This window comes from Cynocephalus volans, chromosome 11, assembly GCF_027409185.1.
Source record: "Cynocephalus volans isolate mCynVol1 chromosome 11, mCynVol1.pri, whole genome shotgun sequence".
NCBI lineage: Eukaryota > Metazoa > Chordata > Mammalia > Dermoptera > Cynocephalidae > Cynocephalus > Cynocephalus volans.
Window position 1 is genome coordinate 3,291,838 of NC_084470.1, and position 13,926 is coordinate 3,305,763.

At 37.2% G+C, this 13,926-nt stretch overlaps 1 protein-coding gene across 2 annotated transcripts in view; it reads right to left on the minus strand.

The window, feature by feature from the left end:
• AOAH (acyloxyacyl hydrolase) overlaps positions 1 to 13,926 on the minus strand; it is a 228,126-nt gene that overhangs the window by 58,265 nt on the left and 155,935 nt on the right. For both annotated transcript variants that reach the window (XM_063115109.1, XM_063115108.1), the window contains one exon: positions 1,051 to 1,133. In XM_063115109.1, the coding sequence (XP_062971179.1) occupies positions 1,051 to 1,133 (83 nt within the window). The remainder of the gene's footprint in view (positions 1 to 1,050; positions 1,134 to 13,926) is intronic.

The window sequence follows — 13,926 nt, forward strand, 5'->3', positions numbered from 1 at the left end:
TCCCAGAGTTATTACAGTCAATGGTATCTCAGTATTGAAGAAATTTAATAATGCTTGCCTTGCAGTGTATGCTGTTGAAGAGATTTTATTAAAAATATGCATAAAGTATTCTCAGCACTTGGTAAGAGCTCAACAAATTGCAGCTATTATTTTGTTAGTTAAAAAAATTCTAAGTTATTCTTAGGATAGTAGAACATTTATTCTGTATGAAATATTTATTATAAGAAATATATTATTTGTAGGTCATGTATTTAGTTAAAACTCGTGCTGCTTGGAAAATCCCTCAATATCTTTCGTTAATTAGAGATGGCACAGGGATGGCAAATAGGTGTAACTTCATGTGCCAAGTCTAATTTGTCGATGATGATTGTCAGACGTGCTGTGTTGCAGGAGTTGCCAAGGCAGAATCTGGGTGCAGCAGCGAGTGCCAAGGGGGATTAGTAACATCTTCCCCAGGCTTGGGAAGGCGGAGTGGTGACACTCACGCTGTTTGCCATCTCTGCATCATGGTCTCCCAAAACATCACTTGGCAATTCATTACACATTAGCCAGGCTATGGCTTATTAGTCAGGTGTTTCATCAAAATGTGGCAGCGTAGACCACTTCCAGGTCCAAAGTGGGAGGCTGAAACCCACAAAGTTAAAACTTAAAACTCTAACCCATGTGGGAGACTGTGAACCACAAGGGAGGGTAGAGCTTTTGCAATGAGCTTGGTTTTCCTCAGCCCCTGTTCTGCTAATGCTCATTTTAGGTCTTGCCTCCTGAGCCTCCAACACCCTGCATCCTGGCCTTTCTAGAACTTTGCTGTTGGGTGACTCACCTGCCCCTTGGTCTACCCCTTAATTGCATCTTCCTCTTGTTCTCTTTTGCTGTGCGTAAATGGCTCTAAGACCAGGGCCCTTCTCTCAGAAAGATCATTGGTGTTGGAAGGGAGACTGTTCATTTTATGCTGTGGTCCTTGTTATCTAATTCTCAGTTTTTGTGTTACTTACAAAATAAAATCAATTGCTATTGGCATATTGGTGAAGGCTTAAATAGAAAACAACATACCATTTCTTGAAATACTCTGGTAGTCCCTGTGATTGCAGTGGTTTCTTTTCCATAAACGAAGGTAAATAGATTTTTCTTTAATTCTGAAACAAATATAATGTACAGTTTTAATGTGAGGAAATTCACATTATGAAGTTCAAAGAAACATTCTTTTATCATGATTTTAAAAACATAGTGAAAGTGAACTCAGAAAATCAAACCTCTGTTGACATATTTTCTCTAGACTGTGAATGCATAACTAGGAACTGTTACAAAAAGTGGTCCTACAAAATGGGTTGCATCCATGTGGTGAGAACTATTGAAGATATCAAACTTTTTCTTTTGAACAAAGACTTCCAGAGTCATCCCTTTCTAAAATTTTACCAAGAGCTGCTGTCAGTTTCTTAGACAACTGCTCATCTTTACCAACTCTGTTATTTTGAACCTGACCATGTGTCCTCTCTTCTTTTGGTTGCTGTGAGGCTGTGGCCAACATTCTTGTCCTTCAGGTCCATTCTCCCTTTCCTGTTTTGTAACAGAATTTTTGGCAGGACCCATGTGTGCCCAGAAAGCATGACAGCACTTCCCAGCTTCCCTTGCAGCTAGGAGTGCCACATCACTAAGTTCTGGGCTATGAGATGGGGTTAGAAGTGTCCAGTGGCAATTTCTGGTAATGTTTCTTAGGAAACAATTAGAAGGTGACTCTTGCTCTTTCTTTGAACCCTTTCTCCATTCTACTATCCCAAATAGGAATGCTGCTATGTTGGACTATGAGGATAAAGTCCACGTTGGGTAGGCAGAGGGGTGAGGTGGAAGAAGTCTAGGTCCCTGGGGACAAGGTGGAGTTGAGCTCCCATACCCTCTCTAGACTTCACATCCCTGAACTTTTCTATATGAGAGAAATAGGGGGAAGGGGAGAGACTGGATAAGGGGCATAAAGAATAAGTTTGATTTGTAACAATGAATATGCTAACAGAAAATAAAAAAAGAAATAAACCCATGTATCATCTTATTTAAACCACCCATATATTGAGTCTGTCTGTTACTTGTAGCTGAATCTAATATTAGTGGACACAGAGCTTAGAGACAAATTTGACATCAGTATCAGGCTATAGTTGAATATATTTTAAGTAATTTTCTTGGCTTTTCTTTATCCCATCTTTGATTTTCTATTTTCTTTTGCCAAGCTTTTGATTTAATTTAAATGTAATTTAATGTTCTCTATACTTTCATAGGCCTCCTAAAATCCTTTTTGAAACAAGGCTAGCTAGCTATAAACTAATGAATAATAATTAAACTTAGAAATATTTGATAATTTTTCAAATATATGTTATTTTCTCTTTATTATAATAAGTTTATATCTCACAATCTCACATAAAATAAGCATCTATATTTAAGTGTTATATAAATCTCACTTATTGTATTACAGTGCTTGGCAGCTGCTTCAGTGCTGCAGAAAGGTAAGCATGTATCATATTTGGGCACTCAAAATGCATTGGAAATAGTATTCTTTTTGAAGTCTGAGAAAACTGATGGTAACAATTCTTAATAGAAGACCAAGATGTCTGAGCAATATTTTAAGTATGGGATTTTTGCTTTGTGGTAGAATTTTGAGGTGAATGATGTATCTTATTTATTTATTTTTTTAAACCGAAGCTACCCTTGCACAATTTACTCAATAGATAATTATCAAGTACCTATAATGTTCAAGGTACTATTCCAGGCATGTGGGTTATAACTCGCAAATGAAAAAGGCAAGATCCCTGCCTCTGTGTTGTTGACATTCCAGCAGAAAAAGACAGATCAAAAACACTAAACATCACAAATAAACAAACTATAGAGTATTCTAGAAAGTGATAAATTCTATTTTAAAAAGTGGTGGGGGGGGGGTAGCTGGGGTGCAGAAAAGGAGGCTAGGATTAGAGTGGCCAGAGGAAGTCTCATTGAAAGGGTGGATTTGGACAAAGACTTGAGGTGAACCTTATAGAACCAAATAGTTCAAGTATTTGAATGCAAGACTTGTAACGATAAACAGTAATCCCACACTTCCCTCCCCTCCCCATTTCTGCATTGCTATAGGCAAACACTTTCAACCTCAATTTGCTGAATATTTTAGTATTTTTTTTCTTATCTCTAAGTAACATACTTTCAAGGCTTCTTGCTTTTTAATCTTTGACATTACCTATTCACTTCCTACTCTGGAAGAGGAGGATATAGCTATTCATAACTGATCTATGATTGCCTTTTCTTTCCTTCATAACTTTTTATTTCCCTGGAGTTAATAGCTGCATTTTGTTTCTTTGCTTACTTTCGTAAGTATTTATCATTAATTTACCCTCAAATCTTCTACAGTTGTTTGATGTCTTTTCAACATACTCTGATATGGCAGATAGTTTATTAATTTCATTTTCTTGTGGAAATCGCTCCTGGAGCCTCTTGACCTGCTTCAGTCTGGACTTTCTGCCCTCACCCTGGTGCTCAATGAATATCCTTCCCTATCATCCTGAGGGCTCTTTTCACTTTCTGGGTTGTTAGATCTATTTTCTGGAAGGCTACATTTTTTTTTTGTTTTCAATACAGAATACTTTTAAATAATTTTGAAGGGTGTGTGGGAAGTAGCATTACTATTATTATTATATTTTTTAGCACTTGTATATCTGAAACATTTTTATTCTTTGACTCAATTGCTGGTGAGTTGTAAGGTAGGCCCAGAAATACAGCTTGCACCTAAGCATGAATGTAAATAAGGTTAATAGTACTGGGGGAAAACCTTGAAGTGGAGAAGTAGCAGAGTTCACACAGTCCTTGATTGAGCCTTCATTATCCCTTAGGAAGGTGTCTTAGACAGGACACAATTGGACTAGACACCTCTGGGACAGAAGCTACTCTTTAGCACTCTATGTATTATCGGGAAAGGGAGTTGTGGTGTTTCTAAGTCACTATGTAACAACGACAACCATAACAGTAGTAAAAATAGTAATAACAATTATCTTAAATAGTCAATTGCTTTGTTAAAAGGAGAGAACCCCAAACATGACGATTGGCTTCTTGCTTAATTATTCAAAGTGTGAGGCAAATGAGCCCCCAGGTCCATCAGAATTTGTCTCTCTTTGAGAGACTGACATGGCAGATTAAAAAGGGCCACATTATCTTTGACACCTCTGCTGTTGAATCTGAGCTGGCTTATGACTTCTTTGACCAACCAAGTATGGCAGAAGTGACACTATGCCTATTCTGGGGCTAGCTTTTAAGATCCTTAGCAACTTTTATCTCTTGGGTCCCTGAAACACTGTAAGAATTCTGATTACCCTACTGGAAACACTATGTAAGAAGACCTTACATTGGAAGCAACCAAGATGTCTTGCAGTAGGGGAATGGATGGGCAAAAAATGGAATGTCCAGCAACCAAAAAAAATGGGCTATCAAGCCATGAGAAGACACGGAAGAACATTAAGCGCATATCATTAAGTGAAAGAAGCCAGTCTGAAAAAGCTACATGCATTATGATTCCAGCTATCTGACATTCTAGAAAAGGCAAAACTACAGAGAGAGTAAAGAGCAGTGGTTACCAGGAGTTTGAGGGCAGGGAGGGAAGGACGAATAGGTGGAGCGCAGTGGGTTTTTAGAGCAGTGATGATCTGATCTGTACGGTACTATAATCATGGAGACATGTCATTATGCATTTGTCAAAACCCACAGAATGTACAGTACAGAGTGAACCCTAATGTAAACTATGGACTTTAATAATGTATCAGTATTGGCTCTTCATTTGTAACAAATGTGTCACACAAAGGCAAGATGTTGATAATGGGGACACTGGGGAGGAGGTGATGAGGTCTATGAAAACTTTCTGTACTTTCTGCTCAATTTTTCTGTAAACCTAAAACTACTAAAAAAAAAAAAAAAGAGCCTTACAGGGAAAGGAAGAGGGACCCAGCTGAATCCAGCCTTCTAGCATCTCCTTCCCATTCATGCGAATAAGGCTGTCTTGGATCCTCCAGCCCAGCCCAGCCATTAGGAGAATAGCATTGAGTAACCACAGTCAATGTTATAAGTAGTGGAAGAATTAGGCAGTCAAGCTCTGCCTGAATTCCTGAACCCCAAAATTGTTAGATGGAATAAAAATGGCTATTGTTTTAAGCCACTGAAGTTTGTAGTAGTTTGTTACACAACAGTAGATAACCAGGACAGAAGGTTATAGAATTCTAGGTTAAGATCATTTTCCCTTGGAAGTTTGAAGGAATTGATCTATTGGCTTTTAGCCTACCAGTGTTGTTAAGTCTGAAGCCATTCTTTCTTGATCCTTTGAAAGCCTGTAGTAGTGTCTTATTCCAAATGTTGAAGTGTTATAATGGCAGGCTTGGTGTGGTTCTATTTTCATTCATAGTGTTAGACATTTGATGGTCCTTTTCAACCTATAGATTCATGTCATTTAGTTCTGAGAGATGTTCATAAATTATTTCATTGATGATTTACTCCTTTCTTTTTTTTCCCCTAGAACTATTATTTGAGTATTGGGTCGCCTGAACTGGTCTTCTAATTTTCCTAGTTTTTCGGTTCTGTTTTGTCCATTTGCCCTTTTGTTTTTCTGGCTGTTATTCACAACTTTATCTTTCAAACTTTCTATGAAAATTATCTGCTGTCACTAGTATAATTACCAATCAATCTTTTTTGTTCTCTAAATATTCCTTTACTTTTAGCAAAACATTCTAGTTTTATGAATGTAATATCTTCTCTTTTTGAAGATATTAATTTTAGTTATTTTTATAAGTAGGATATGAGAGTACTTAAAAATGTTTGTGGAAAAATAGAATTAAAAGATAATGCAAATCTTTCTGCAAACTTTTTGAAGTACCTTCATATAAATAGAGTTTTAAAAAAGTTTTTTTTCTCAGGATTATTATTTGGGGTCTTTTATTATTTCATATAAATGTTAGGATTGTTTTTTCTATTTCTGTGAAGAATGTCATTGGTATTTTGATGGGGATTACATTGAATTTGTGGATTGCTTTGGATAGAATGGACATTTTCACGATTGTTAATTCTTCCTATCAAAGAGCATGGTATGTCTTTCCACTTTTTTGTGTCCTCTTTAATTTCTTTCAGTAATGTTTTATAGTTCTCATTGTAGGGATAATTCACCTCCTTGGTTAAATTGCTTCATAGGTATTTTATTTTTTTGGTAATTATTGTAGGTGGTCTTGCTTTCTTGCTTTCTTTTTCTACTAGTTTGTTACTGGAGTATAAAAACACTACTTATTTATGGGTGTTGATTTTGTACCCTGAAACATTACTGAAATTGTTAATCAGCTGTAAGAAATTTTTGGTTGAATCTTTAGGTTTTTCTATATATAGGATCATGTCATCTGCAAACAAGGATAATTTGACTTTTTCTTTTCCAATCTGTATGCCCTTTATTTCTTTCTCTTGCCTGATTGCTCTGGCTAGTACTTCCAATACTATGTTAAATAGGAGTGGTGAGAGTGGGCAACCTATTCTTATTCCTGCTCAGGATAATATTGGCAATTGGTTTGTCATAAATGGCTTTTACTGTATTGAGATAATTTCCTTTTATACCTAATTTGCTGAGTTTTTATCATGAAGCAATGTTGAATTTTGTCAAATGCTTTTTCTGCATCTATTGAGATAATCACATGGTTTTTGTCCTTGGTTTTGTTGATGTGGTGTATCACATTTACTGACTTACATATGTTGAACATAATACTACCTGATTTCAAATTATATTACAAAGCTATTGTAACCAAAAAAACATCGTAGTGGCCTAAAAACAGACACTCGGACCAATGGAACAGAATAGAAAACTTGGGAGCCAACCCACATACTTACAGCCAACTGATCTTTGACAAAGCATCAAGAACATACATTGGGGAAAAGACTGTCTCTTCAGTAATTGGTGCTGGGAAAATTGGATAGCCATATGCAGAAGAATGAAACTGGCCTATAACTCTCACCATATACCAAAATCAAGTCAAAATTGATTAAAGACCTGAATATAAGACATGAAACGATAAAATTACTAAAGGAAAACATAGGGAAAACATTCCAGGAAGTAGGAGTGGGCAAAGACTTTATGAGTAAGACCCCAAAAGCACAGGCAACAGAGAAAAAATAAACCAATGGGATTATATCAAACTAAATGTTTCTGCACAGTAAAGGAAACAATCAACAGAGTGGAAAAACAACATATTTGCAAACAAATGGTAGAAAATATTTGCAAACTATACATCTGACAAGGGCTTAATATCCAGAATATACAAAGAATTCAAATATCTATACAGTAAAAATCCCAAATAATCCAATTAAAAAATGGGCAAAGGAGATGAATAGACATTTTTCAAAGGAAGACATATAAATGGCTGACAGGTACATGAAGAAATGCTCAGCATCACTAGTCATTAAAGAAATGCAAACCAAAACCACACTGTGGTATCATCTCATCCCAGTTAGACTGGCCATTATTGAAAAGACCATGGATAAAAAATGCTGGCTAGCATGCGGGGAAGGGGGTACTGTTCTACACTGTTGGTGGGATTGTAAAATAGCACAGACACTATGGAAAACAGCATGGAGGTTCCTCAGACAACTACAGATAGAACTACCAGATGATCCAGCATTCCCACTACTGGGTATATATTCCAAAGGAATGGAAATCATCATGTTGAAGGGACTTGCACTCTCATGTTCATTGCAGCTCTATTTACAATATCCAAGATATGGAACGAACCTAAGTGTCCTTTGACAGATGATTGGATAAGAAAAAATGTGCTACTCAGCCATAAAAAGAATGAAATTCTGCCATTTTCAGCAACATGGGTGAGTCTGGAGAAAATTATGTTAAGCCAGACAAGGAAAGAGAAATACTACATGTTCTTACTTCTAACTGGATGCTAAGAAGGAAGGAAGGAAGGAAGGAAGGAAGGAAGGAAGGAAGGAAGGAAGGAAGGAAGGAAGGAAGGAAGGAAGGAGAGAAAGAGAAAAAGAAAGAAAAGCTCACAGTAATTCATTGAACTTTCAGAAAGAGAGAATAAACCTAAGATTACTAGAGATGGAGAGTAGAGAGAGAGAGTGTTTGGGGAGGGATAGGTTGGGTAAAGGGCATAAAGAAAAATCATGATCTGTAATAATGAATATGCTAATAATAAAAAATAAAATAAAATAAAATAAAAAGTATTCCCCCCTTAGTGCATAGTCTCTCTTTCTCTAAGTTGTTTTTTTCTCTTTATTTTTGTATTGTCTTTCATGTTTTTGAGGTTTCCCTCAGATGTCTGATGATCCTGGGTTGTTGGCTTATATTTAAACACTGGACTGATTGAAAATTGAAAGACTGATTGGAAACTGGGCCCCTGGGTATGCTTGTTGGGTATGGTCCTGGCTATAGGGTGAACTGACAGGTCTTTCCTCAGGGGACCCTGCTGTTTGCACTTTGCGGGTCTCCTTTTGAGATGTTTAGATTCTTCAGGGAAGGGTCTTCCAGTCTGCAGGCAGGGTTGCCAGCACTCTGGATGTGGACAGAGAGGGGTCCTCCATATTCAGCATGCATGTGTTTTAGTGGGATACTTTCTCCTTGCTTATGTCTGGTATCTTTAAGTCCAGAGGCCCCTAATTTTAGTGTCTCCAGAGAATCAACCTCTCGTTTTATTCCAGGGTAAATGATGGGCAGTTGCTCACCTGTGTAGAGTTGGGGAGGAATGTGAGGCGCTAACTGCTTCTTCGGCAATCTCACCTCCATTCCTAGAGCTACCCTATGTAACCAATCCCCAAGCATTTGGGGTTTCTGCAGTGTATTCTGGCTTGCTTCTTGGCGTTCCTTCCAACCAGCCTAGGATACAGCCCTTCTGAATCTACTATGTCAGTTACCACTTGTCCTTCTGTCTTCTGGCTTCCAATATTTTGTGGCTGTTGGCTCTTCCTGTTCTCTTTGTCCTTGCGGACAAATTCACTAGCTGTTGTTTGAGTAGGGATCTCAAGGGAGAGAAGTGAATACTTGTGTTCAGTCTGCTTTCTCACCCAGAAGCCCAAAATAGCACTTTATGCACTGTGTCATTTACGCCCACTGCCTTGACTATTTTATTATATTTTGGAAAAGCAGATGGAAAATGGACACTAGATCTGAGTTCAATACTAAAATAATGTCACAGTCAATAAAGAGGGGTTATTTTCCTTTGGGAAAGTAATTGCTACCAATATTTAGTCATAAGTGTATTTTTGATAATTCAAAAACGGAATTTATGTACTGAAATATTGTTTTGCTCATGTCCTGCTTAGGGAGAGTAAATAGTGTGGGTTTAATATTATAGATACAGTTAGCTGCATAATAAGAATACAGAAATCTTTACCAACAGGCAATAGTTTCATTAACATTTCTGAGTAGAAATAGCATTTAGAATTTTGGGTTTAATATCTTGAACCAAGCACTAGAAAGCATTTTATGTATCAAAGATACTGCTTTCTTCTATCTCCATCCCAAATATAAAATATCTTTTATAAGTTTTAGGAATTGAATTTCACATTAAGTACTTAGGAATCCTGAGAATATAGAGAGATCAATACCATATTTTGAGATGCCTACAAAATAAAGAAGATTGCTTAATTAAAAGTTATCTATATGTACGGTGAGTTGAACTTATATTAATAGGACAAGCTGAGGATATTAGGGTAATAAGCCTGAAGTACTGCTATCCTTAACACCAGGAGCAGGGTTGGAGGTACACCATATTAAATTTCCAGTTTTATTAGCTCAATCTACTGGATGGCCCAGGAAGTAAGTACAGGCATTTCATGTGACGATGGGCTAGTCAGATTTTGATTTCTAGCACCAAAATTCAAAGTAGGTAAATCTCAAACAGAATGACTACTTGTTGCTTTTTCCAACATTGGCTCAGGTAATACAAAAATCTATTTTCTCTGAGAGTCTCTTAATGTGCCCTTCCCCTCATTTCAGTAAAACAAAACAAAACAAAGAGTAATATCAAGAATGGGTGTCAAGAATTTAGACTTGAGTGTCAAGTCCAAATTAAAGGGGTTGATTTAAAAGTGGAAAAAGGAATTCATCACCACTAGACCATTCCTACAAGAAATTCTTAAGGTAATCCTACATCTAGAAGTAAAAGCATGATAACTACCATCATGACAACACATGAAAGAATAAAATTCACTGGTAGAGCAAAAATACAAATAAGAAATTATATCTTATCACCTCAGAAAACCATGAAATAGTAAAGATACACAATAAAAGAGAAAGACAGGAACAAAGGAATAGAATCTAGCATAAAACAATTAGCAAAACATCAGAAGTAAGGTGACACCTTTCAATAACAACCTTAAATGTAAATGGATAAAACTCCCCGCTTAAAAGATACAGACTAGCTGAATGAATAGAAAAACAAGACCCAACTATATGCTGCCTACAAGAAACTCACATCATCTGTAAAGACACACATAGAGTAACAGTAAAGGGATGGAAAAAGATATTCCACACAAATGGAAACCAATATGAGCAAAAGTAGCTACACATATCAGATAAAATAGACTTTAAAGCCATAACTATAAAAAGAGATGAAAGAGGGCATTATTCAGTGACAAAGTGATCAAATCAACAAGAGGATATAACAATTGTAAATATATATATACCCAACATTGAAGCACCAGATATATACAGCAAATATTATTGGATCTAAAGGGAGAGACAGACTTCAATACAATAATAGTTGGGGACTTCAGCACCCTTATCTCAGCTTTGGACAGATCATCTAGACAAAAAATCAACAATGAATCATTGGATTTAATCCACACTATAGACCAAATTGTCCCTGTTTGCACACGAGATGTTCTTATATATGGGAAAACCTAAAGAGTCCACCAAAAATCTTTTACAACTGATAAATGAATTCAGCAAAGTTGCAAGATACCAAATCAACATACAAAAATCAGTACTGTTTCTATATACCAACAATGAACTAGCTGAAAAAGAAATCAAGAAAGCAATCCCATTTACAATAGCTACCAAAAGACCCAAATAGCTAAAGCAATCCTGAGCAAAAAGAGCTAAGCTGAAGGTGTTACACTGCTTGACTTCAAAATATACTACAAAGGTATAGCAATCAAAACAGCATGGCACTGGCATAAAAAAGACACATGGACCAATATAACAGAATAGACAACACAGAAATAAATCCATGTATCTATAGCCAAATAATCTTTGACAAAGGTGCCCAGAACATATGTTAGAGAAAGGACAACCTCTTCAATAATGGTGCTGGGAAAACTGGTTATTCCTATGTAGAAGAAAGAATCAAGACACCTATATTTCACCATACAACAAAATCAACTCAAAATGGATTAAAGACTTAAATGTAAGACTTGAAACTAAAAAACTGCTAGAAGAAAACACAGGAGAAACATTCCAAGACATTGGTCTGGGCAAAAATTTTATGGAGAAGACTTTTAAAGCACAGACAACAAAAGTAAAAATAAACGTATGGGATTACATCAAACTAAAAAGCTTCTTCACAGCAAAAGACAGCCAACAGAGCAAAGAGACAACCAGCCGAATGGGAGAAAATATTTGCAAACTGTTTATTAGACAAGAGATTAAAAATCCAGAATACACAAGGAAATTAAACAACTCAACAAAATAAATAAAAAATAAAATAAAATAAGATAATACAATTAAAAATGGGCAAATGACCTGAATAGACATTTATCAAAAGAAGTCATAAAAATGGCCAACAGGCACATGAAAAAATGCTCAACATCTCTAATCATCAGGAAATGCAATTTAAAACCACAACAAGACATCATCTCACTCCAATTCAAATGGCTATTGTCAATAAGACAGAAAATAACAAATGCTGGCAAGGATGCAGAGCAAAAGGACTCTCCTACATTGCTGGTGGGAGTGTAAATTGGTACAGGCATTGTGGAAAACAGCATGGCACTTCCTCAGAGAACTAAAACTAGATCTACCTTATGACCCAGCTATCCCACTACTGGGTATATGCCCAAAGGAAATGAAATCAATATATCAAAAAGACACCTGCACTCCCATGTTCATTGCAGTACTACTCACAATAGCCAAGAGATGGAATAAACCGAAATGTCTAACAATGGATGAATGGATTAAAAAACTGTGGTATATGTACATAATGGAATACTATACAGCTGTAAAATAATGATATCCTATCATTTGCAACAACATGGATAGAACTGGAAACTGTCATGTTAACTGAAGAAAGTCAGGTATTAAAAGACAAATATTGCATGATATCACTCATATATGGAATCTAAAAAACAAATAGTGGTTCTCATCAAAGTAGAGAGCAGAATAATGGTTACCAGAGGCTGGGGATGGGTGGGTGAGGGGTGGCGTAGGGGAGAAGAAAAAGTTGTGCACCATGGGTACAAAACTATGCTATCTACCCTAACTCCACAAATATGTATGAGCAAATGTTAAAAGATTTTGAATTAAAAAAAAGAAGACATGCAAATGGCCAATGGATACATGGAAAAATGCTCAACATCGCTACTTATCAGAGAAATGCAAATCAAAACCACATTGATATCATCTCACCCAAGTTAGAATGCTTATTATAAAAAAGACAAAAAATAACAAATGCTGGCAAGGATGTGGAGAAAAGGGAATTTTATACACCGTTGGTGGGAATATAATTACTACAGCCTTTACGGAAAACAGTATGGAGGTGTATTAGTCCATTTCTATTGCTATAATAGGAACACCTGAAACTGAGTAATGAGCTGGAAAGTCCAAAGTCCAGGGAACACATCTGGTGACAGCCTTGTTGGTGGGTGGTGACCACAATGCAGGGTGTCATATGGCAGATGGCTGAGTAGAGAGAGCGCTTCTCACGTATTTTTCTTTTAAAGCCATCAGAACCATATCACACCCACCATTAAACCATCAAATGGATTAGTCCATTCACTATGGTGTGGTCCTCAAAATCTAATCACATTTTCAAGCCTGCATCTTTCAGTTATCATAATAGGATTTCCCATCCACAACAGTCACAGTGGAGGTTAAGCTTCAGTGAGTTTCAGCGGACATTCATTCCACAGCAGGAGGTTCCTCAAAAAACTGAAAGTAGAAGTACCACATAATCCAGCAATCCTAGTGCAGGGCATCTATCCAAAGGAAAGAAAATTAGCATACCAAAGAGATATCTATACCCCCATGTTTATTGTAGCACTATTCACAATAGCTAAGACATGGAATCAACCTAGGTGTCCACCAACAGATGGATAAAGAAAATGTGGCATAGCAGAGTGAAGTCAGCAAGATGGCAGAATAGACAGTCTTCAGGTCACTCTCCCCCACAATCAAACAATTTACAATTAAAAGGCAAAGACTGCCAACCTGGGACTGCTGGATCTTGGGGGAAGAGGAGCAGAGATGTGCAGAGTTGTGAAGGTGGGAGAAACCACAGCAAGAAGAAGAAGGAACCGCTCCAACTGTTTCAAGCCCCAGCCATTTTAAGACTGGCCCTGTGAAAGGTGAGAAGAAGCTGGAGCATACGGAGCAGGAGCCAGCAAAAACTGCAGCTGTGCCCTTTGGGTGAAGTTTCTTGGATTCTGCAGGGGAGAAGAGGGCTGTGGAGCACACCATACTGGCGTCCAGGCCAGCAAGACCACTGATGGGGCCCCTGTGAACCCACATAGGAGCAACATATAGCTGGCTGCTTCTAGCTGAAGAAAGGAACCACCCAGAGGCCAGTGAGTCATTTCGAGGAGCTCATGCACAGCCCATCCCACAGGAAGCATTTGGAGTGTAGAATGGAGGCCAGACAGCTGGGAAAACATTGGGGTGGAGAGTGAGCAGCTGATCTGCATTCTGATTGGCACAGGTCCACTCAGTGGAGACTG